The 24,548-nt window shown below is 50.4% G+C and overlaps 1 protein-coding gene and 1 long non-coding RNA gene across 9 annotated transcripts; one reads left to right on the top strand and one right to left on the bottom strand.

Annotated features, from left to right (window-relative positions):
• The first annotated feature begins 764 nt into the window (after positions 1 to 764).
• On the top strand, positions 765 to 23,640 carry TFAP2A (transcription factor AP-2 alpha). Of its 7 annotated transcripts, none has more exons than XM_032462483.1 (8): positions 765 to 977; positions 9,945 to 10,002; positions 10,142 to 10,379; positions 13,485 to 13,536; positions 15,634 to 15,865; positions 17,710 to 17,828; positions 19,731 to 19,872; positions 21,977 to 23,640. In XM_032462483.1, the coding sequence occupies exons 1-8, from the start codon at positions 905 to 907 to the stop codon at positions 22,263 to 22,265; spliced, it is 1,203 nt and encodes a 400-aa protein (XP_032318374.1). In that variant the 5' UTR covers positions 765 to 904; the 3' UTR covers positions 22,266 to 23,640. The 7 variants fall into 7 exon arrangements, with proteins under 7 accessions (XP_032318374.1, XP_032318372.1, XP_032318371.1 ...); XM_032462477.1 differs by lacking the exon at positions 765 to 977 and adding an exon at positions 6,739 to 7,690 and having other exon boundaries at positions 9,945 to 9,998; XM_032462479.1 differs by lacking the exon at positions 765 to 977 and adding an exon at positions 7,414 to 7,709.
• LOC116658191 lies at positions 4,030 to 9,086 on the bottom strand. Of its 2 annotated transcripts, XR_004313411.1 has the most exons (4): positions 8,951 to 9,086; positions 6,365 to 6,503; positions 5,229 to 5,501; positions 4,030 to 5,012 (listed from the first exon to the last, which is right to left on the bottom strand). It is a non-coding gene; the product is annotated as an uncharacterized LOC116658191 (long non-coding RNA). The 2 variants fall into 2 exon arrangements; XR_004313410.1 differs by lacking the exon at positions 8,951 to 9,086 and having other exon boundaries at positions 6,365 to 6,752.
• Positions 23,641 to 24,548: the final 908 nt, after the last annotated feature.

The raw sequence follows: 24,548 nt of genomic DNA, 5'->3' as shown, positions 1-24,548 counted from the left end.
ACTTAAGTGATTTTATCTGTCATGGGAAAGCAAACCCCAGTCCAAATCTCAGTTGCCCATCCCAGAACCACCAGCGGCCCCATTCACCCTTCAAAAAGTTTTAATGGAAAATCTGGGAAGCCAAAGAGGAGTGGCGGAGGGGCAGGGAATCGCGCGAGTGAGAAGAGGGGGGACCTTAAACAGAAGTGTAAGTACGTGAGTGTGCAAGTGTGTGTACGTGCGTGTGTTTGACTCTGCTGCGGTGGCAGGAGACTAAACCTAAATGCCAGAAATGAAACAGAATCGTGACCGTCTTCACCTATTGAGAAACACTTTGATCCGACGCTGAAGCAGCCCTGGGGGTTGCAGACGCAGATCCGCGAGGGTGAACCTCGTGCTCCGGTGGGGAGGCCGGGACAGGGATCTGGCCCCACCGCGTACTTCCAGGTGCTCGGCGCCCATGGGGTCCGGCCCAGTCTCCGGGCCTTGCCCTTCCCTCGGGGTGGAGACTCTCCCAGCTCCAAAGTTCCGAAGGGGAAGAGAGCCAAGGGAAGAGCGTGCAAATGCCCCCATTGCTTGAGTGCGAAAACACGCCAGGTCACACTCGCGGCGCTCCCAGCACACCCCAGCAGGCAGTTTGCCTCGGTTGCCAGCTAGGAACTGACCGGGAAAGCGGGTTGGGGCTGTTGGGAAGAGCTGGAGCTGATGGCGAGATTGCCGCGGCTATAAATCCATCACTTCCCAGGTCAGCTCTGCGAGAGGCGCTGGGATTAGGGCTGGCGGAGTGAATTCCTGGGCTAGCGCGCATGCGTCGGCAGGTAGCAACCCAGCTCTTTATGACCAGGTGAGATGTTGGTGAGCAGGTAAAAAAGGAGGATTTGCCTAAGCGATTCCAGGGAGCGGGCCCGGCCGAGCCCTACAGCCCATGCCCGGCGGGGATCTGTCGCCAGGAGCGCCGAGCCGCGATGTCCATACTTGCCAAAATGGGGGACTGGCAGGTACGGGGGTTTGCCTTGGCTGGGGCTTGAGGTGGGCGGGGGTGGAGCGGGGGAGGGGGCCTGGCGGGGGGAGGCGGAGAGGAAGAGCCGTGGCCCAGGGCAGCGGAGTCGTAGGTGAGGCGCGCCTGGCAGCGCCCGGGAGGGTTCCCAGGAGAGAAGGAGGACAGGAAAAACGGGCGCAGGCGGTGGCCGCGGCGCTGGGGGCCACGCGCGCCGCCGGCGGGCCGGGCGCTGGGCAAAGTCCGGCGCACGCTCCACAGGTGGCCCCGGGGGTCACTTGTGGTTTGCGCCGCAGCCATCCCCCCAACACCCCAAGTAGAAACTGGGGTGGATGACTAATTCAGGCGGGAGGAGGGCGCAGGGCGGGGGTGCGGTGCGCCGGGAGGAAGGTTCCCTGTTCTCTGTGCCTCCGGTCTTGCCCTAGACTCCAGCAAGGGCCGCGCGTGCGATGGGTTTCTGGTGCACCTGTCTCTCTTTGGGTTTCCAAGTTTTGGGGACCTGCCGGGTGGAAGAGAATGGAAAGGGGTCCGAATGGACGGGTTGCGCCGGCGAAGGTGTTCTTTTAGGGGAATACTTCAAAGAGTTTGCACAAAGTTTAACTTCTCACTCAGTCTTCTTCCTGAAGCCAGTTTTCGCTGCTTGGGCTACGGGTGGGGGTTACTGGAGTGGTGAGTGATGAGGCAGAAGGCCTAGAATTTGCTGAAGCCAACGCCTCCCAAACTTGGCCCTGCTAGGCCGCAGGCACCACAATGCCAGCGAGGCTCAGATCCTGCCCTCCCTGAATCCCGGACCCCGATCCTGGCCATGGGAGCATTCGTCCAGCGCTCTCTTTCCACCTTCCAGACATTTCCCCTACAGGGACCAGGGAGGCTCTAGCAAGGTTGATAAGGATAGTAGCCTCTCCCTGTCGCTGATTTCATAATGGGAACCGCGGGGCTTTCTTTTTGCCCTTGCCAAGCGGAGGCCTGGTTAGGACAAGATTCTAGGTTCCTAAAAACCCGGTGGCCCATTCGAACCAAATGCCCGACTTTCCCAAGGAAAAGTCGAGGCCCTGTTCCTTCTGGGGCGAGTTCTTTTTTGCTTGTTTCAGGTTTAGGCCATGAGAAGTAAAGTTCAGAGGAGTCCCGTCCTCACTACACTCTCTGGAGTTGGGGAAAGGAAGTCATCTTGTGATATTTCTTTCTTTCCTTGTACTTACTATTTTTACCGACCGTGAGCTCTTTTAGATCCCTCCTTTCAGTTAAACCTAAGTAAATGCAATTTCATCTCCAAAGTTAGACTAACTTTGTGGTTTAAGGATGCAAATCCCACACCAAACTCAAATCTTGGGAATCTACACCTTTCCCTTTCTTGTCCCTGTGGACCTCAGGGCCCTTCTTCCCTGGAGGGTGAAGACTGGGGGAGCTCTCCCACGCAGGGGTTTCGGTTTTCTCCCCAAGCCAGGCGAACTTTGCAGCAGAATTTTTCCATGTGAGAAAACGCCCGGAGCGCAGACTCGGCCTGGGTCTGGGCCTCCAGTGGGCCGACTGAGGTTCGGAAGCAGTAAGATTCCAGCCTGAAGGGGACAGGCGTGAACCCTGGGCCTGGATCTCGCGGGCTCACAGTTTGGCAAGTGGTGGGAAGCCTGGATCTCGGGTGGAGCAGGCGGATCTGGGGCCTGGAGGGGCTGGATCCTCCGGGCTTGGCCTGTTGGGCTTCTGGGGCCCACTGGGTGGTGACAACCAAAGAAAATAGAATCATTCTGCCCCCTTGTTGTCTCTTTGTTTCTCTTCGTGTCTCTCTCACACAGATACTCGCTCTGTCCCCAAGGCCCTCTCCACCCCCACATCAGGCCTGGACCCCCGACCCCTGCCCCCAGGCCTGGCGCTGCTGTCCTGGGGTCCCGGCGAGGCCGGAGCATTGACATGCAATGACGCTCACTCTACCGCGGCTCCGCTGGCTCCAGGGGCAACTGGGTCGCCCGCCCGGACCGCGGGCGGCGGCGCGGAGCCCGCAGGCCCCGATCTGCACCTCAAAGACGCCCTCGGCGGGAAAACAACAACAGTTCAGCAGCCCCTGCGGGTGCGGAGCAGGAGATCTGCGGGGCTCGGGGCAGCAAGGGGAGGGGGTGGAGAAGTTGAAGGCCCTCAGATGCCTTCCCCAACCCACAAACAGGAAGAAAGCGAAACTTAAGTTTTCTCCCAAGCACACTGTGACGACGTCTGGGGGTGTAAAGTCCCACGCTCTCAGGCCTAGAGTCTGGCCTACATATCACGCTCTGGGGCTTACGGCCGCCACTGGGAGGGTGTTGGTCCCGCAGGGGGCCCACCTCCCGACTTCAAGCCGCTGCGTTGGGCGGCGGCCCCTGGGCAGCCCCGCGGGGTGCGCGGCGCCAGCGCTGGAAGTTTACCATTTTGCAGGCGGAGTGCGGCGCCGAGCCTCGGGCTAGGTTCAGCCAAGGGACTGTGCGGGGGTCTAGGTGGGGAAAGGGAGTGTAGGGGAGCTCCCAGGGCTCGCCGGCCCTCCGGTTCTAAATCCCTCTCTTAGCTCTGGTCTTCTTCCTAACTTTTTGGGAGGGCCTCCGGCCTACTCTGCCTGGCTTGGGGAATTTGCTGTGGCCTCTTGGAGGGAGAATCGCCTTTCGGCAGCTTGGGAGGGGGAGGGTCCCCACTCCTCTCGCCTTCCTTCCACCTGTTAGGGAATGCTCCGGTTTGCCGCAGCCCCTACCCACTGCGTGGACGCACTATAGAAACCTGGGAGGCCTGGAGATTTGCAAGAAACAAGGCCCAGACGGAATCAGAAGTCCTTACTAGAGCACCTCTGAGGCGAGACCTACTGTTGTTGGGGAGTTTGCAGTATTCAGAGGAAAGAATGTTTTTACGAAGAAAAAAATGAGGACATTCAGCCGGAGAAATCAATTACTCTGTATTTCCAAGGATCACATCACATCTTTTTTTCTTTCTTTCTTAAAAAATTCTGTTTTACAGAAGAAAAATATATAATGCCCCGGTGGGGCGAGCAGGCCCCTGAGTGGAGCGGGAGAGCCTGGACTGGCGGATCTGGACCGGGGGGCGGCTCCCGGGCCTCCGGGTTCCGCGCCAGCCGGGCACTGCGCCGCGAGCGCGCCCGCGTTAGTAACAGCACCAAATCATGAAGGAACTCTCCCTGCTTTAATTAAAAAGGGGAATCTTGGGAAAACTGGAGCAGATTAACACAGCGAAGGGTTGGTTCCCAGCGATTTATTTTGATGCATGCATGACATGGCGCACACACGTCGGTACTTCGGCTCAACTCCAGAAGCGGCTGTGAGTCTCGATAGGAGTTCTATATTCTTGTCCACGTCGCACCTAGGAAACCCTTAGCCCAAGTACCACGCTGAATTATCAGGCGGCCCTACCTTCATACAAATGAGAGGAAACTCATTTAACACCTGGAGCTGTCAAGTAACCTCTTCAGGGTACACCTTTTATTTTACATGCAGCAATTAAAGGATCGCAAACCCCAGCCGAGCCACTGAAGCCGTTTGGCAAAATCTCCAACCTGGGGGGAAAGCGTGAAGCCAATAAAACTCCCAGGGAGCTGCGGCCGGAGGTGTCGGCTGCCGCGAGCGGAGGCGATCCCTTGTTGGGCAAAAATCCTGGAGTGACTTCGCTGGTCTCGGTGTGGTGGTTATGTTTAATTGCGAAAGGGATAATTTCTAATAAAATTGGACGGGGCCGGAAGGACAGAGTCGCTTATGGAGGCAGGGATGGGGCAGAGGTGCTGATAGTCGGGTCCCAGGTGCGGCCGCTCGGATCCTGCTCAGCTCCGGGCTTTTGCCGGGGCATCTCCGGCGAGGAGGAGACGGAGAGGAGAGGTGGCCTGGGGGCGGGGGCGCTGGGCAGAGGCGCGCGGCGGGGCTCAGGGGAGATTTCGTGGGCTCACCGGCAGGCGTGCGCTCTAGGAGCAAGTTCGCGGCTCGGAGAGGCCTTTATACCTGGGTCTGAGCGGCCGGCGGCAGATTGTGGTGCTGGCGAGCAATTGGACTATTGTTGATATGCTAATGAGGCGATTAGGCTGTTGGTAAAGAGCAGGAAAAGGGAAAAGTTTCTACCATTAGAGGGAGATCTCCGAGCGCACACGGGAGCTCTTTCCCTTCTCGCCTCCTCCTCCTCACCCTCCTCCTCCTCCTCCTCGCACTCCTCCTCCTCCTCCTCCTTTTTGCCCTCCTCCTCCTCCTCGCCCTCCTCCTCCTCCTGCGCTCACAGCCCGCAGCCGGCACTTTGCGCTCACCCAGAGTAGCTCCACTTGGGTGCGAGGTGGAGAGGGGGCAAATCCATTCACGCCGATCCATGAAAATGCTTTGGAAACTGACGGATAATATCAAGTACGAGGACTGCGAGGTAAGCGCGGCGCTGGCTCAGGCATCCTCGCGGCCGCAGGCTCCGAGCTCTACTTCCCGCTCCTCCTCCTCTCCTCGCAGCCAGCTGCGAAATGCGGGTGGGACAAACTTTGCCCCGCGCAGCGTCCGCCTCTCCGATTCGCCCGAAGAACGCAGGGGAGAAGCTGGAGAGGGAGAATGAGGACGTTCCCTTCTTTCATTTCCCTCCTTCAAACCCCCTGTCCCGCTTTCCCCCTTTTCTTTCGGACCAATTGAGACTGTGCCTAAGAGTAGAGCTAAGAGAGACGAGCGTGGGCTTTTGAAGCAATTGCTGGCAAGTGGGCACGCGTCTGTGCACTCTGCGTGTCTCTCCAACGAGCTTGTGAGGGTCCACATCACCAGGAAAGGAAAGAGAAAACCCTTTTCCTTCTTTAACTTTGTCTCTGATCTTTAATATTCCTTTTTTATTTATTCATTCTTTCCTTCCTACTGTCCCCCCACCCAACGCTTTCTAAAAGGCTTTTTTTTTTCCCCCTATCTGGAGAAGGGGCTCGCACACTTCGCTCTGAACTGAGTTGCACCTCCCAGTGAGCGGGTTCAGTTTGGGAGCACTTATCCCCCAAACTGCGACCGGGCTCGTTCCAGGTACTCTGTGTTGTTTAGGAAGTTCTGGCAGCTTCTCCCTGAGCCACTTGGTAGGCGCATCCCCGAGGTAGGGGTGGGAGGGTGCACTGCTCGGAGCCTGCTGGCCGACCGATCCCTCCGCATCTGTCCTGCAGCCGCCGGGCACTCGTCTGCGTGACCGTGGGAATCCTGACGGGGCTGCCCACAACCTCTGGTGCGGGGAGCCTGCCAGGCCGATAGAGAGCGCCGCGACGGAGCCCATTTTAAAATCCAGGGTCCCTGGAGCTCGGCTTCTTGGGGCAGCCGGCGGGAGGCGCTGGGAACAGGCCTGGCGGCCGCTGCCTCAACCCCCTTACAACCCCCGCTAAAAGGAGCGGATGAGTCATGGGAGGGGGATGGGGAGAGGGCCGCGACCGGAGATTACCTAAGTAAATAGGTGACAGTCCCGGCTTTCACTGTTTTTTCTTTTCTCGTTTCTTTCCTTTTGGCTTTTGGAGCTGGGAATGTCAAGCGTAGATGTCTGTGCGGGCGCAGCGGCGAGGGTCTTCACTTGAAATCAGAACCTGGGTTTATGTGAACAATGTGTCATGTGTCCCCTTCCTCCTCTCTTTTCTGGAGACTATTTTAAATCTTTCCCCTTTCCCGGGTCCTCCCTTTTGGCCCTCCCTCCCCCACCCCGTGGATGGGGCACGGGGTGACATCCCAAGGGGACGGATGCTTCTCTAGGGACTCCTGTCCTGCGCGGCGCGGGGCGCAGATACTCCATGTCCGACCAGTCGCTTTGTTTTCAGGGCTGGGGGTCCCTTTGCGAGCCGGTGGCGGGGGAGGTGAAACTGAGGCCCCGTAAGCCTCCCAGAGTGGATTGTCCAGCCCAGATTGTGGCCAGAGGCTCCGGCGTTCACTTTCCCGGAGGCCGAAACCGTGTGCCCCGGGCTCCGAGTCCCCGGCGGGCGGGGTCGAAGCTCCGCGCGGCGCCAGGCGCTTGTGGGACCCAGATGGGAGGCGATGAACTTGCACCCCGAGAGGGACCCTGTGCTGGCGCGTGTGCATGTTTGTGTGAGCAAGACCAAAAAAGATGAGAAGCGAGAGGAGGGAGAGGAGAATAAATAGAGTTAAGGCTGTTTCAACAACTTTGCGGTGGGCGAGCGCCGGAGCAGGGATTTCGGGTTTCCGAGCCGGCTCCGGGCTGTCTAATTATGCCAGGCTCTGCAGGGACACGCAGGAGGCGAGGTGCCGCTTGTTCTGACAACCCGGCGGGTAGACTGGCAGCGGTGGCTGGGAGAGAGCGAGCCGTGTCATGGGGGCGTGGGGGGTGGGCGTCGGGCGGGAGTGGCCCAGCCAGTCGGACGGGTTTGCGCCGGGAGCCGGGAGCCCGTGCCAGCGGCGCCCGGGCTAGGCCGCCTCGCGTCTCTGCGCGCCCCGGGCCTCGTCCCGGCTCCCCCTCCCAGAGCCCCTACCCCGGAGAGCCCAGGGCAGGGCGACCGCTGCGGCAAGGAGTCCGGCCCCGGGGTCCGTCGGCAGCCGGAGGGGCGGCCCGGGCGAGGGCCGGTCCCGGGCGGGGAGCGGGGCCATGGAGGAGCGGCGCGGCAGCCGGCGGCCGAACCCCGAGCCCCAGGCCGGGCGGCGGAGCCGAGGAGCCCGCGGCCGAAGAGGGCCGGGCAACAGCTCGGGTGCCGAGAGTCCGACGTACGCCCGGACGCGGTCCCCGGCGGCTCCGGCCCGCGACGCGCGGCCCCCGCGGCATCCCGAGGTCTGCCCCAGCCTTTTAGGTCTGATTGTCCTCGCTCGCTTCCTCTCCCCCTCCCCCTCCCCCGCGGCCTCCCCCTCTGCGCGCTCCGACTCGGCCCCCTCCCCCTCCTTCCCTCCCTCCCCTCCCTCTCCCTCCCTTCCTCCTCTCGGGCTCTCCCTCCTTCCCTCCCTCCCCTCTCCCCACTCCGGGCTCCTCTCTCGCGCCCACACTTTCTTTCTCACACACGCACGCAGACACATTCTCCCTCTCTGCGCGCTCTCCCTCGGTCTCCCTCTCTCCCTCTTTCTCTTTCACTTTTGCCTGCCCTGCAACCTTTTAAAATGTTGCCCCTTCCCTGTGATTCGCCAGACGCCGCGCCGCGGCCCCCCGCGCGCTCGCCCGCTCCCTCTCTCGCCCGCTTTTTGTCTCTCGCGCTCCCTCTCCCCACCTCCGATTTGCTACACTGAGGCTCCCGTCAATGGACTGCATTGAGAGCCGGCTCCGGCGCGAGTTGCCTCTCCGCTTCACGCTCGATTTCCAGGCATTCTTCCCTTATTAAGTATTCGTGTAATATTAATAGTCATGAATATCTGCTATTAGGAGGCTCCAGGAACGCTGCCCAGCGCGGTTATTAGAAGCTCAAGCGAAGCCGCCGCTCAGAAAAGAGGGGGAGACACGGATTAAGGAACACGCACACGCACACAGACACACATACATTTTTTTTCTTTTTCCCTTTTTGGGGTTTTTCATTTTTTAAGGAACTTTGATTCCTCCCCGATCGCGGCGGATAGAGACCGTGGGTTGGACCAGCTGAAGGCGCCGCTCGAATCGGTGGTTCAAGTTCGGATGGACCAGAGCGGGGCTCCTGCGCTCGGGGGAGCGGCGGCGCCGTGACCGGAGTCCTGGGTGGCGCGGGGCTCTCGGCGCCTTTTGTGTGGGGCCCGCTCGGGCGGCGGGGCAGCCGGGCTCTCCGGGCTTGCTTGTTGTTTTCCACCCTGACTCGTTACCCCAGACTCTTCGCAGATGTTAGTTCACAGTTTTTCAGCTATGGTGAGTCCCATCCCCACCCCCTCCCCGTTTCCTTAGGAATTCCCTCCTCTTGAAAACCTGGGGCTGCGGAGCGGCCCGAGACCTCGGGTTCCTCGCCCAGCTTTCCTTCAGCCCCCCACCCGCCTTTCCGTTTGCATTTCCCTCTGTCCTTGTTTCTCTCCCTCTTTTCCCTTCTTCGATCGAATACGGTACCCCCGCCCCCGCTCGCCCTCTCCCGGCGCGCAGACCTACCTCGCCGCTACTTCCCAAGGCGTGTTTCTCGCCACGTTCATCTTTATTTCCTCGTCTCTTCACTTGTTCCCGAGATGTTCTCAACATTTGATGCTTAATCCAGCGGCAAGAAAAAAAAAACGCTGCCTGGTGTGCCTCTTACCTTCGGGGCCCGGGACTGAACCTCCGAGGGTTCGCCTTCCCTGGAATCAACTCTGTTCGCTTGTTTTGCAAGCGAATTGCAAGAGAAGAACAGAAGTCAGGCGTTCTTCTGCCCTTTGGGGCTGGGGTGGAAGGGGCGGGGGCCTCCGCCCCGGGGTGCACCTCTCTCTTTTAAACCCACTGTAAGACTGAATCTTTCCATTTTAAACCTTAACTTGACGTCCTCCTCTTCCCATCCCTATCATAAATCGACCCTGTCCAGAAAAAGGCTCCTAACTGAGGAAGCGGAAAAGATAGCCCCCCAACCTGCAGTTAAAACCCTCTTTAAGCTGGTAATTTAAACGTATGCTTTCCTCACAGCCTCTCTACGAAATATGTTTCTATTTAAATAGTCATGAAATGGTAATAGTCCTTGAACAGGTATGATTTTTCCCTCTAAATAAACGGAACAGGGTAAACAATAACGCAGTGGCAGGCAGGTTCAAATCTGGGGACAGAGAAAAGGCCGCTTCTGCTGTTTAATATTTAGTAGGAATGTTCATTTTGCTTAAGGGAGGTTTCACTCTGCAGCTTCACGGGCTGTATTCCGGAGGCCCTTTTCCATCTTTTCCCCCCTTTGAAAGAAACGTCTAAGGAGAGCCGCTGATGCCCCCACGTTGGCACAACCTGCGTTGGCGGAAGGGCCAGTTTCACTGCTGGAGAATTTTCTGAAAAGAACCACTAAGGGCCGAGGTCTCGCAGCGGCCCGCGGACGGGCATGGGCGGTTTCCCACGCAGCCTTGCCGAGTGGATTTAGTGTGCAGCGGAAACTCGACGCCTGATTGCTCGTTCTCTCCCTGTCGCTCTCTTCCAGGACCGTCACGACGGCACCAGCAACGGGACGGCACGGTTGCCCCAGCTGGGCACTGTAGGTCAATCTCCCTACACGAGCGCCCCGCCGCTGTCCCACACCCCCAATGCCGACTTCCAGCCCCCCTACTTCCCCCCGCCCTACCAGCCTATCTACCCCCAGTCGCAAGATCCTTACTCCCACGTCAACGACCCCTACAGCCTGAACCCCCTGCACGCCCAGCCGCAGCCGCAGCACCCGGGCTGGCCCGGCCAGAGGCAGAGCCAGGAGTCTGGGCTCCTGCACACGCACCGGGGGCTGCCCCACCAGCTGTCGGGCCTGGATCCTCGCAGGGACTACCGGCGGCACGAGGACCTCCTGCACGGTCCCCACGGGCTTGGCTCAGGACTCGGAGACCTCCCGATCCACTCCTTACCTCACGCCATCGAGGACGTCCCGGTAAGAGGCCGCGCGCGCGTGGCGGGAGAGAAAGCGCTCGTCCCCCGAGCAGATCCCCCTGAACGTCCAGCCAGGGGCCAGGGGTTTCTTCAATGGTGTTTTCTTTTTCCTTCTATTTTTCGGGTGGATACTTTGAGGACCCATCTAGACAATCCAACTGAAAAATTAAAAAGTTACTGAGAGTTCTGCCCCTAGAACAATGGTTCCTGGAGCTCCTTCAAACAATGCCTGCATTACCAATTATAAATCAGACGAATGTCACCACTGATGATATCCATAGCTTCCCCTCTCCACGACAGTAAACTGTTTCGACTGGGAGAGGATCTAATTCCACTGCTGAGTCTGTCGTGGGGATTTCTCCCAGTCCTGAAAAACATGTTAGAGTTGACCAAAAGAGCTCATTTAAATGCCCTCGCAATTTAAAAGAAAGTGTAAAAGACATACTAAGCAAATTATTGTTTTTTCTGGATTTTAGGAGCACTAGTGATAGCTGAAAGTTATGTGTATACCCTCCCCTGATTAAAGAATAGTAAAGTAGCAAATGCGAGCAGGAGGACATTAAATGCAGCCCTTTTCTCTTCCTAGGGGTGCTAAGTGCTGACCTCATAAATCATTAGCTGGGTTCCCAACGCCTATCAGAACCTGCTACACTCCATATGAAATTAAATGTTTTGAGACTATTGGGCAATGCATTTTTTGAGATCTAATTCAGTTATCAATAAACGCAGTTTTCAATGATTTCCAAATAAGCATGGTATTAGCGCATTTACTATTTACAATGCAAACCAGGCTATTGATAATTTGAAAATACTTTCTGAAATTAAATTTAAACCAGCATCTCTGCTTCAATTCTACATATTTATGGTTTCCTCACAGCCTTCCTGAAATGGAATTAGAACAAGCCAATAATTTTATTAAAGCTGTAAAGGCTCTGTTAATGCTGCTTTTCTTTGGAGAGGAAATGTATCTGGATGTGATTTTTGCTAAAATGCTATTTCAAATTACTGCATCAAATATTGCAGCAATATGTCCGTTGACAGTTTAATGATTACTGCATTAGATTGCATAGAAAATGGTCAGATGAACTTACCTGCTTGCTTGGTGAATTTAAAACATTATTTAAGTTACATAGGAAAATAGAAAATTTATTACGTCTCTCATTTGGCCTAGTTAATCACTGAAATTTGCTGGTTATGTTTAGCAGCCTAGCATGGAAAGTATGAAAGTAGGCACTTGATCCAAGGTGGGGGTTAGTAAGCATTGTGTGTGTGTATGTGTGTGTGTGTGCGCGCGCGCGCGTGCGTGTGCATGTGTGTGTTTGTACCTGTTTTTAGAAACTGATAGGAAACAGTGCAGTTCTTGGAAAGTAAAATGAAAAGAGCAGTAGTTGAGAAAAGAGAAATTTAAAAACAATCCTAGAAGCTGTGATCATTTTAGTTCCCCTTCCCAAAAAGTCTGAAGCCTTTTCCTAGTCTGCTCATTGGAAATATTTGAATTGCAAAATAACATTGCAAGCTTTTGGAACTACTGTGAATTAGAATTGCTCTACTTTGCAAAAATTCCAAAGTGGCTGCTGTGAATTCTTAACACCTGTGTAGTCACTCTTTGTGGTGAAACTGGCCTATAGGAGAAATTAACCAAAAGATCGAATAAAAGCAAGGAAACCCAGTTGCTGCTCTTCCCCTTCCCTCCGCCACCTTTTAAGAAAAAAAATTCTTTCAAAGGAATTTGGGTCAGGAAAAGGGTTGTTTTCAATTTTCCTATTGCTGCAACAGTTAACCTTTAATAAGAATGACTGCCAAATATTTAAGAAAATCAAATCGATGGTGAAAATTATTTAATCATTAATATCTCAGTGGGGTTTTAAACTTAACAGTCTTCCCTGTATGGACAAGGTCTAGAAATAACACAAATAAAAGTATTATGCCACACTACATTGACTTTATGGGTTTAGGGTGCATGCATAAAGGGATCATATTTCCCCATATAGTTAAAACACAAGAACTGCAGCAGTAGTCATTTCTGAACATTTCTCAATTTAATTATACTTAAATCCAGAAGCACTTTAGGCAAGTTACAAATGAGAGCATTGAGTATAATAAAACCTGTAATAAAGCAACTTAGTACCATCCACCCGGAATCATTGCGATCAAGCACAATTAACAGGAGCATAAATCCAAGACAGAATGGAAAATGTTCGAATCAGTATTATTGTTGGACAAAGACTAGAGAAGGAAGTGATAGTTTTTTTAAATGGTAATGCCTGTGTTTGGTAACGATTGCGAAATCTTCTATCTCAGCAGCCCTGGTGCTAATTTGTAAACACAGCCAGACATTATATTGCCTGTCAGTTTCTGCATTAGAAAACATGATTTCATTTTACTTTCTAATCACGTTTTGACTCTAGCACACACGTATACCCATCCATCTGTAAAAAAAAAAAAAAAAGGAAAAAAGAAAACCACACTAACAAAGCTGCTGCTGGACACAGGAAAATCTCAAAGGTTTTTTTTTTTTTTTTTTTTTTTTATCTTTTTCATATTCCTACCTGATAATTGTTTTGACAGTAGTCCTTTTTAAAAATTTTTTCATTTTTCCATAAGTGAAGGCATGTATACACGTTTGCTCTTTATCACACTGTCGAAACGTTTCCAATGCTCCCCTATTACTCCTGCCTCTGTCATTTCTATTGTGTTTCTCTGGCTTTTGCTGCCTGAACACTGGAATCACTGAAGTCCGAAGACGCTGAGGCGCCAAACTAAAGCTAGGTGTATTTTTAAAGGTTGAACTGATGGCGAGAAAGATTAGGTGTTCCAAAACTCAATTTAATTTCCAAAGAAAGTTTTATTTCCCACCCCCACCTCCTTCAAACGTGGATTATTTGCTGGAGGAGGAGAAATGGACCATGGGTGCACAGTGGAAACCTCTTGAGTTGCAAAGCCCCAAATTCCAATAAGCCAAGTTGAGATGTTTATATATAAATGTCACTAGATGGGAGGGGAGATTTTGATTCTACACCTTCCCCTCCCCCCACCTTGCACGGAATATTCATTTCCTTTTGTTTTGATTACTCACTTACATCCATGTGTATCCCTTTTGTTGCAGCACGTAGAAGACCCGGGTATTAACATCCCAGATCAAACTGTAATTAAGAAAGGTAAGCCATTTCCTTCTGCATTCCAAACATGTCCTTACAGGCATAGTGCTATTTAAAAGAACTTGCAGAGCCGTATTTATTTTTTTCAAGTAGGATTTCCTAAAGGCTCAGAATTAGCGAATAGATAGGCATAGAACAGCAATGCTTGAATGATCGGCTTTCAGTATGTTACAAATGGCAACAGGCTAGCTTTGTTCTGATTTATGATTCGACCGTTTAATTTCATTTAATGATATCTGGACAAACACATGAAATGTGTGATAGTTGAACTGATTTGGAAGTGGCGTTTCAATTCTGAAACGGTTTTGACGGTTTAGCTAACCCACTGTGTGAGTGGCTGTGAGTGTTAAGAAGTGTATAATGCTAAAACAAGTGCAAATAATTTACTATTAATATAAGGGCAGATGATAAGAAGCACTCCTTAGCAGAGGAAAAAGCAAACTTTAATGTTCTCACATTTACACTCTCATTAGCTGTTTAAGGGTTTTAAAACTTTGTGAATTAGGTTAACAAAAATTTGGCTTTTAAAAATTAGCTTCTTGAAGATGTCAAGTTTATTAGCGTAATTGTTCAGAGCAGAAATTGTTTTTTAAAAAGTCAAGTGATTTGGATGGATTTGTCATCTGTATTGTGTTCAGTGAGTAGAAATAAAGTTTACTGGATTAAATGCTATTCACAGCAGCTTTTTGTTGTTGTTCTTGTTATGGTGGCAATGTTACATTTCAGGATTCTAGGCACCACCAGAAGATGATGCTATATAAAACTGTTCTCATTTCTAACCCCAATCAGTATATTGTTAGCTAGTTTAAAGTTTCATTTTTGCATCTGTGAAGTCTTTGTCATGTCAAATTAGATGTGCAAGGGATAAATCTTAAGAGATGCTCTTTCCAAGCCGACATGATAATTGGCTCTTTTATTAGTAATCTCTCAAGAGTTCGTTTAACTCCTATTGTCTCTATTAGCCTCCCCAGAGCTATTAATGTCACAAGTGATCTATCCAAAACCTAGAGCCCCCCACCTCCCTATGTCTAAAATATCCCCATTAAAGAGGGAGGAATACTGTGATGAGAATGTATGCATATTATATTTGTCTCCATGTGGAATTTTAAAATACAAATGCATACTGTACTTGAATGGTTATGAATGCATCGGAATCATATTGGTGTTAGAAATGTAACACGTTAGTACACTTTCTGCTGGACTTGAGTTTTTTCCTGAGGATGGTGGGTCCAAGAATGAAGAGCTTATGATGCTAACTAACAAGAATATATCCTCCTCCTCCCCCGCCCTTCTCAAAGAAGACGCTTAAGCGCAGGGCCGTTAACTCTTTGCTCATCAGAAGAACACACTGCTAGTATTCTATGGTAGGGCTGTTTATCCTTCTTTCTCGCAGCTCAAAACCAGGCTTGAAATGGATTTCCAAAACTCGAATCTTTTTCAAAATTAAGCATAGGAAAGGGCCTATTTATCGGAAAGATGGGGCATGTGTGCTGTGTGACAACTGAATCCACCACTTCCCAGCTTGGTGCCTAGACTGAAATGCTCATTTACGGGGCTGCTTTAGTCATCTAAACTCTCGGCTGATTTTAACTATAGGTCTTTGAAGCAATTTCTCCCCAACAAAACCCTAAATCCATCTCCCTCTCCAAACTCCCAAGTACACATAGCTTGCTCTCGGTTTACAAACGTAACCCCCTCTCCTGCACCCTGGGCCTGTGCTCCAGCACCCCGTCCGGGGGCCCACTCTCCTGGGATGTTGAGAGCCAAGAGGGTCATGATGTCACCACCATTGGTAGACAGCACCTTTGTGGATAGAAGTTAAGGGCCCAGGCAGAAGCACAGGCCTGGCTGGCGGAGCGGGGACGTCTCCGGCCGCCGGTGAGATGCCGAGGGGCAGAGGCTCGAGCCCCAGGACGGGAATGGAGCAGGAATAGGGCAGGAGGTGGGGAAAGAGCCGCAGAATTTTCGGGGCCGGGAGAGCGGGGGTTGCGACGCATGCCCGGGCGCTGGCCCTGGCCGCGCCGAGGGCCGGGGTCGGGAAGGGGCTTGGGAGGGACCCTCGACGCCCACACGCGGCCTCCCCGTCTGTCTCCGCAGGCCCCGTGTCCCTGTCCAAGTCCAACAGCAACGCCGTCTCCGCCATCCCCATTAACAAGGACAACCTCTTCGGCGGCGTCGTGAACCCCAACGAAGTCTTCTGTTCAGTTCCGGGTCGTCTCTCGCTCCTCAGCTCCACCTCGAAGTACAAGGTCACGGTAGCGGAAGTACAGCGGCGCCTCTCACCGCCGGAGTGTCTCAACGCTTCGCTGCTGGGCGGAGTGCTGCGGAGGTGAGGCCCGGCGCGGCCCTGCCCACCCCGCCCCGCCCCGCCCCGCCCCGCCCCGCCCCGCCCCGTCCCTCCCCGCCCCGCCCCGCCCGCGGCCCGGGGAAGCACTGCGCCTGCGCCTGGGCGGCGACGCAAACCGGCCTCGCGCCAGGGCCCTCCCTTCGCGGGAAAAGAAAGGGGCGGGGCGAGGAGCACAGAACTGGGTGGGCGGGAGCTGGGGGGGCGGGGCGAGGCGGCGCGCGCCTGCGCTCTCCGCCCGTCTGCCGCCCGCGCTCCGTCGTTCCGGGGACGCGCCCGGATCGGCTGTCGCAGCGCGCTCCCCGGGCCCTCCGGCTCCCCCCGCCCCTTCCCGCGCGCACGCGCAGCTCGCTCCGCCGCGGGCTCAGTGCCGGCCGCCGCAGCCGCGGGGCGCCGCGCACCCGCCTTTTCCCTCCTCTGCACACCTTGCGAGCCCTGGAAAAGTTCCTCGCGGGCTCCTCACGTTGCTTTACCTCCGTGTAGGGTCTCCGACGGTAGCCTACCGTCCTTTGAATAGGTTCGATGTGCGTCGGCCCCATGGGTGCCAGGCAGCGTGCAAGGCACGTTTGCGTGCATTATGTGTGGTTGCTACGGATGACTGCATGATTGCACGTTGCATACGTGGCCAGGGTTCTCATCTCACCCGCGCGAGGTTGGGATGATGAATTCGTAGATAAGATTTCCTAAGGGTCAGCCAGGTGAAAATCCTCAGGGCAGGTTTTTCCCTCCTGTGGGCTCCTTGCTTCTAGGGTTCTACCCAACGGTGTGCATAGTGGGTCTTGTGTTGAACTTTCTCAGATCATATTTTTTTTCTTTTTAATTTTTAATAAGAAAGACCAAAAACTTCATTCTTTTGACATTTATTCATGTATCTGTTTATAGACCCAAAGTTCCTCTCTGAAGGGTATATCCCGTACAAAGGCTACAAAACCGTTTTTTGAAGAATTAGACATGAGCTAGTCAACTCTTTCCTTCCTCGTTCGCAGTCGTCTCGCTGTCCCTTTGTAATCTTTCACTGACACACATCTGGATCCGCCCTCTGCCTTTTCCTACCCTTCCCCCATCCCCAATATTGGAGACTGTTTACCTAGGGGAGTATAATCTAATCCACACAATTAAAGAGCACTTGGGTAGGGAATAAAATCTGAAATTAATTAATTTGCTGTTTTATTTAAACAATTTATCTTAACCACTTTCCGATTATGGGAGTCTATTTAGACATCTATTTAGAACCACCTCCATTGTCTCTTAAATCAGTAAAATTTTTAAAGGCTGATGTCAACTTTTGACATTTCCAGTTAGGCTGGTGACATGGCATGTAAACAGTTGATGAAATGAATTTCCCATTGAGGCTAAAGCCAGAGCAAGAAACGTGAGAGTGATGATAACTTTGGTTACTCTGAACAACCTAACAGCAGATCTTGCAAAGACAATTTAAAGACCCCACTGGGATTTATGTGATTGTAACAACAGGGAAAATATACAGTAATCAGCTGAACTCAAAACTACCTCTCACCCTAGAGATGAGAGCTGTGTTTGTTTGTTTGTGGTTCTTCTTTAGAGAGCTGGGAAATCAAAACCTTGCAACCTGCCACAGTCGTTGCAGTAATAACTGAACACAGGGGGTGCTTTACAGTTTGACAAGCATTCATCTCCTATGATCTTTCTGTATCGTAATTCCTTCCTAGATTTTCCTCCCTTCCATATCTCAGGGCCAGGATTCTTAATTTTTAAAAGCACATTTTAGGAAGTTGTCAAAATGACTACAGTGTGATGCCGAGCAACCAAATGCTTTCTAAATTCCTTTCTCGCATCTATTTGTGAAACAGGGCAAAGTCTAAAAATGGAGGAAGATCTTTAAGAGAAAAACTGGACAAAATAGGATTAAATCTGCCAGCAGGGAGACGCAAAGCTGCCAACGTCACCCTGCTCACATCACTAGTGGAGGGTAAGCGAGTTCACTTGCTAACAAGAAGGGAGGTTTCTTCTGGGAAAATGGATAATACTTAGTGGCCAGATGTTTGGTTGTATTTTGTGTCAATTGGGCTGTTTCATTGTTTCCAGAGAATACAGCCGGAAGTGAATGGAATTCTTGCATGTCAAAAAAGTATTTGCATTTATTCCTGTCCTCCTTTCCTCTTCCCCTCTGCCACAAAATTATACCTCCCTAGCTCAATTCTAACCTAAACAATGTGAAAATTTAAGAACTGCATATTCTACAAGTTCCTGCCTCCTTTATAGAGCTCAGCAGTAAATCACTTAAGCTATTCTGACATCTGCGTTTGAGAAATGCGTGACCATTACTTCCTGAATTAATTTGGGAATCTTTGACCTGCATCCTGATTTAAGACCGTCCTGAAAGCTCAGGGTTATATACCCTTTTAGGTTTTTGTTTTCCAAACATATGCTTGCTTATCTCTCATTTAATTGTGCTTTTCTACTGGACAGGAAGAAAAGTGAGCAATTTTGGACTTTGAGTTATTTGGATAGGAAAAGAAAAAAGAAATATAAGCATTGCAGAAAGTTTCTCGTGTCAGCTTTTAACAGACACACACACACAGACACAGGCTTCTAAACCCCCCAAAATGAAAGCTAACCCTGTCCTCACTCCTTGTTCTGGATACACCAGAATCTAGTCACATTCCTACTTCCTCTAGACCCCTGTTAAGTTTTTCTGATACTAAATTGGCTTAAGTTTGGGTGTGTTGGAATGAATGTAAAATTCTCTTGCATTTTCTTTGTGTTCTATTGGAAATGTCTTCTGCCAATAGGAAAAAAACCCAGCACTTAAATTGTGGGGCAGATTTTAAAACTACCATTTATATTTAAAGAAGGCATTTTATCTTATTTACATCCTGTATTTGAGGAGACAGAGTATAATGGAATTCATGTTCTAGCTTTGTAAATAACTAAAACGTGTTTAAAAACACACATTAGAACAGAAATCCTACGAACTATTTGTTAATGGTGTCAAAAGATGATATTAACAAAACTGTTAAGTAATAAAGCAACTGTTCAGTGCCAGAAACTCGTCTACAGTAGCATTGTATTAGAATTAACACCAGTGCACTGAGGACTCACCATGCAGACCCCCAAAGAATTATACGCAGAGAAAATGGTAGTAGCAGCTCTGGGTGTAGTTGAGAGCGTGTATGGGTCTGGGGGTTGAGTCCTGTGGCAGGGAGGCAGTTTCTGGAGAACTGTTATTGTTTGTGATCCGCTCCATTTTATGGAAACAAGCTCAGCGGAGAGGGCTTTGATGCCCTAATTGGCGCATGCGTTCTTCCGGACCTGGAGCTAATGGCAGGAAGCCCTGCAGTAAAAACCAACTGGTTCAGGAAATTAAAACCAAAGATTCGAAAATCAACAACACAGACAGACTCAGTGGAGTGACCCTCAAATCCTCTTGGTTAATCGGTTTGGATGAACAGATAATTATATGCGATAAAGTTAAAATGTAAACCCTTAGTCGTTCCCTTGCAGAAAAGCTCCAGGAGTAATTATGAATATCGTTTATGAATGTGTTGATAGGTGTGAGGTTGGAATGCAAGAAACATTTGAAAAGAGGCGGTGGGAAATTGTCATCAGGTTGGGGGATGAGACTGGAGGATAGTGAATGAGATTTACATTTTCAAATCATCTTGGCCTCCTAGGATAAGTGGCCATTTTCCCTGAGAAATGCACCCACCAGAGCCTACAGAGAAGGAAATAAAATGCCTGAAATGAGAAAAAAAAAGTTTGTATTTCCTACAACACCTAGGTTAAAGAAAATAAGGGAGTTGGGAGGAAGTTTTGATGTCAGCTCTCTCCATTCTTTTGCACTCACCTCCCTCCTCTCACCTCTTGCCAGGAGAAGCCGTCCACCTAGCCAGGGACTTTGGGTACGTGTGTGAAACTGAATTTCCTGCCAAAGCAGTAGCTGAATTTCTCAACCGACAACATTCCGATCCCAATGAGCAAGTGACAAGAAAAAACATGCTCCTGGCTACAAAGTAAGACATTTACCTCTTTGGGGTCTCTGCGGCTCACTGACACAGAGAAACAAAAATCAAAATGGTTTTTGCTCTCACTTTTGCCCTTGTTTCCTTTTGTGTTAGTCAGCTTTGTTGTTGTAAATATTGAAGTTGCAACACAGTCTTATAAACCATAATCAATTTTAAAGGGGAAATACAAGCACTATTGCTAGTGTCCATTTTCCTCTTTTCCCTTTCTTCCGCCCCAACTTCTCATTAAAAAAAAAAAATTAACGTATATGGTGGTCGGGTAGAGTAGGGCTTTGATGGAAGCTGAATGTGGATTTGTCTGTGTTGTTTCAGAAAGAGCAGAATCAGGTTCTTCAAGGAGTGACAGGCTTGCCTGTATCAGTTTTCGTGTCTTATCAATGTGTTCTCCAAGGGCAAGGATTAAGCAGTGGCCTGCAAAATGTTCAAGTCAGAAGCTGCCCTAGTTTCCACTCTAATCCCTTCTCCCACGTCTGGCCTTCCTTCCTCATCCTCCTCAAAAGTGCTGCGCGCACACACACACACCTACCCCACAAGCTGTAGCCCACAGGCGAGATGTCAAATAGGTTTCAAAATGGTCCAGGTTACACTCCCATCGGTGCCTGGGCTGAAAAGGCTTCTCCAGGTGGTGTGTGAAAAGAAAATGACTGTTTTGATATATTTTCTGGAAATTAAAAGGCTTGTTTGGAAGCCCTTAATTATCAAAGTTGATGTCACAGGAGGGCATGGAACCAGAGGGCAGAGGCTGAGGCCTCAGACGGGACAGTTTCTGGCCTGGGGACATCAGCTGGCCTTGGAGGAGGCAGCCGGCCAGGGCGCCCCATTCTCCTTCCTCCCTACCCGGTCCGCCCCCTCCCTGTGCCCGCCGCCCAGGCTGCTGCCGCCTCAGGAAGGCCCCGGCTGGCTGGTCCTTGCTTCCCAGACTCTGAGACAGAGCCTCCCCTGTGTAGGCCTCACCGCCTGTGTTCTAACTTCCTCCTTTCCTCTTACCTTCCTAAGCACACCCGTATTCACAATTTCCGTAGACAAAGTATATGGGGTGGTTTGTTTTTTTTTTTTTGGTGTGTGGGAAAAGAGGTGGAATGGGAGATTGACATGTCTGTTTCTCCTTTCCAAACCACTCTGAATTATCCCCAAGTAACAGGTTTTTGGTGCGTGTGTTCTTCCTTCCCTCTTTCCTTCCTTCCTTTCTTTCCTCCTTTCCTTTTTTTTCTTTTCTTTTCTTTTCTTTTCTTTTCTTTTCTTTTCTTTTCTTTTCTTTCTTTCTTTCTTTCTTTCTTTCTTTCTTTCTTTCTTTCTTTCTTTCTTTCTTTCTTTCTTTCTTTCTTTCTTTCTTTTCTTTCTGTTTTCAGATTCTTTTTCATTATAGGTGACTACAAGATATTGGATATCTTCCCTGTGCTATATAGCAGAAACTTGTTGTTTATCTATTTCATATATAGTAATTAATATCTGCAAATCTCGAACCCCCAATTTATCACTTCCCACCCCCTTTACCCCCTGGGAGGTACCTTTTATTTTTAAAGGCCAAATAACCCCAGGAAAAATTTTGCCTTTCTGCCCACATCCCCCCTGATCTGAAGGTGAGTGAGGGGAGAGTCCGTCCCCCGAGCCGCTGCCGAGGTCTCCCTGGAAGATGGGAGAAGGTCTCTGTAATCTCCTGGGCAGGACAGCTGTTGAAAACATGCTTGTGTTTCTGACTCTTTGGCCCTCTTAGTCACCTTTATTTCTCTTCTAATGTGTGAAGTGTCTTCCTGTGTCTGGGATGTTTGGGATGGTGAGAAAGGAGGGGGTTAGAAGTTTGGTGCAGCTGAGTAGAGAGAAAGAGAGAGAGACAGACCCTCAGAGAGACAGAGAGAGAGAGGCCTTCATGGAAGGATTTAAGGAGATCTTTCAGTGGACTCTGAGAGGTGGCTGGGTCTCCCAGCGTGGTCGCCCGCCCCTCTCCCCCAGCCTGTCTCTGGGGCCTTGGGTCCGGTCAGGTGTCTGCTGGATCCAGGCAGGTGACTAACTGCGGGGAGAAGGGTTCCCTCTTTGCTGCTGGTGCTGCCCGCAGGGGAGCCTCATCCCTCTCTCTGCTTCACTTGTGCTGCAGACAGATATGCAAAGAGTTCACCGACCTGCTGGCTCAGGACCGATCTCCCCTGGGGAACTCGCGGCCCAACCCCATCCTGGAGCCGGGCATCCAGAGCTGCTTGACTCACTTCAACCTCATCTCCCACGGCTTCGGCAGCCCGGCGGTGTGCGCCGCGGTCACGGCCCTGCAGAACTATCTCACCGAGGCCCTCAAGGCCATGGACAAAATGTACCTCAGCAACAACCCCAACAGCCACACGGACAACAGCGCCAAAAGCAGTGACAAAGAGGAGAAACACAGAAAGTGAGGCTCTCCGCCCGCCCCCTCCCCGCGCCTCCGCGCCGCCCCCTCCCCCCGCGCGCCCGTCCAGTCCTGTCCGATCCATCTCCCCGCCACCGACCGCCACCGGCAGGTGACAGCTCCGGGATCAGCACCCCCCACTGCTGCTACTGCTGCCGCCGCTGCCGCCGCGCCTTGGGCCCGGAGTCTCGGGGTCCCCGGAGAGAGGGGGCGCCCCGCGGCCCAGGCCCCTGCCTCGACCTCCCCCATCAGCATCGCCTCCCCTTTGCCCTCGTGTGGAGCCTCGGAGAACAGAACAGGCCGTGAAGCCAGCAAAGAAAAGTTCTGTCTGAGTTTGTGAACCTTTTTTTTTTTTTAAACAACAAATCAACAACAGCAACAAAAATTAAAACTTTTTTTAAGAAAAAAGAACGTAAAAATTAAAAAAAAATATATGTGCTTCATGGGACGGAATCACCACCTTCCCTTACATCCTTCAGTTCAGATTGTAGCCATACTTAAAAAAAAGGCAAAAAGGACAATGACATTTTTATCAGTATTGTGAATAAACTTGAACACAGATACTCGAAGTTCCATGTCACGTCTTCAGTTGTAGAAGTTTTTCCTCTCCAAGGTAAAGCCACCAACTTGAACTTTCTCTGGCAACACGATTCACAGTTATATAAGGGAATCAGTGTTCACGTCTCTGTATATATTTATTTATGTGTAATTTAATGGGAAGTGTAAATATGGTGAGTCTGTTTTAAGCCTTTTTTTTTTTTAATTTATCTGGTGATCTCGTTTACCTCTTGTTTAGTGGGTTTTGAATCTTCCCTCTTACTTCTTCATGTGGTTCATGATGCTTATTTAGGAATCCAAGGTTTGGGGGATTTTATTTTCCCTCTGGGATTCATGAGTTTAGCCCTGTTGTAGCATGTTAAAGACGACAATGAAACAGCTGAACAAATGAAAAGAAGAAGTCAAATAAAATTTTATATATAATTAGTATTACATTTAGCTTTTCATTGAACTGAAAGAAAAAAGTGATATTGGACCCTGGAAAGATTTTTAACTTGAGTGGTTTGATAACCGTTCTACGTATTGTGGGGAGAAAAAAAAGTTTATTTTATTCCACTGTCCTCCCTTAAAAGCAGCATTTGAGCAATAAATGAATATTGTCTTTAAGCCAAGGGTTAGGGATTTCTTCCTCTCTCTCTCTCTCTCTCTCTTTTTGTTCAAAGAACTTCAAACATTTGGGACCACCTGGTATTCTGTATTTTCACTGGCCATTTTGGAAGCTGTTCTAGTTGTATTGTATTGAGTTGTGCTGGCAGTAGTTTCCATGCCTGTCAATGTATCATAGTCCTTTGTTGCCCAGATAAATAAATATTTGATACGCTTTATGTCGATTTTTTTTTATTCAGTGGCTGTCTTTACCCAGGCGTATTTTTGTTCTTGGCAGTATTTTTTATTCAGTATGGTTACAGTAATTGAGTTTAACTCTCCCTTGGCAATTGCTCCTTGCAATAAGCAGCTGAACCCATTGTTTCCCTCAAGTATAATAAAAACTTACTTTCAACTTGGAGTTCAGAGCAGGGTATCATTTAGATATTCCATTGAGTCTGTATTCAGACAAATGACACAATAAAACCCAATGTATTCTTTTGGATAAAAGATTGTTTGTACTGCTAAAGGAATGACATACTATCTTTTCCTTACTAGAAACATTAATTTTATTATTAAAAATAAAGTTTTATTTTATTTATGTTGATCCTTTAGGTTTTCATGTGTGTTTTGAACACCAAAATATAAAACCTTCAGACCCAAACATTAAGGATGACAAGGAAGATGGAGATCAGAACAGAAGGACCTCCTCCCCACCCTCTCAACCCCCCTCCCCCTACTACTTTGGAATCTGTCTCAGAGGATAACTGAAATTTAAATTGTTAGTTCATTACCACGAAGGAAAGAGCCACTTCAGATTTGACTTACTTGTTCTGGCTTTTCAATGTAAATGAGCTAGAACTACCTCTAGTTTTTGGGAAGAGTGACAGAAATGTACATGGAGCGGGGAAAGAGAGGGCAAATTGCCTCCCATTTATTTAAATATTTCATTTAGAGATAAATTCATTACCGTGCTACTCTTAGTAGCTCTTGAGGTAGCAGAGGGGAGCGGGGCATTATGTAGATTCCCAGCATTTTTTTTCTGCCTGCCCCCTAAACGCCAACCCACCCCTTTCTGTCACCCCGGGGCTCCTCCTAGGACCTTTTAGAAATACAAAATCTTCTCTAAGGTGGGGTGGACAGGATG

The sequence above is a fragment of the Camelus ferus genome, chromosome 20 (assembly GCF_009834535.1).
Source record: "Camelus ferus isolate YT-003-E chromosome 20, BCGSAC_Cfer_1.0, whole genome shotgun sequence".
Taxonomy (NCBI): Eukaryota; Metazoa; Chordata; class Mammalia; order Artiodactyla; family Camelidae; genus Camelus; species Camelus ferus.
Note: the sequence above shows the minus strand (reverse complement) of the source record. Positions and strands in the feature narration are given on the sequence as shown.

What these genes read in the sequence shown, in the direction of transcription:
- TFAP2A (XM_032462477.1), top strand. Translation starts at nt 7,137, where the DNA reads ATGCCAGGCTCTGCAGGGACACGCAGGAGGCGAGGTGCCGCTTGTTCT. An exon ending in GGTTGCCCCAGCTGGGCACT is followed by an intron (nt 9,999 to 10,141) that starts GTAGGTCAATCT and finishes CGACCCCTACAG; the next exon opens with CCTGAACCCCCTGCACGCCC. An exon ending in CTGGGCGGAGTGCTGCGGAG is followed by an intron (nt 15,866 to 17,709) that starts GTGAGGCCCGGC and finishes TTTGTGAAACAG; the next exon opens with GGCAAAGTCTAAAAATGGAG.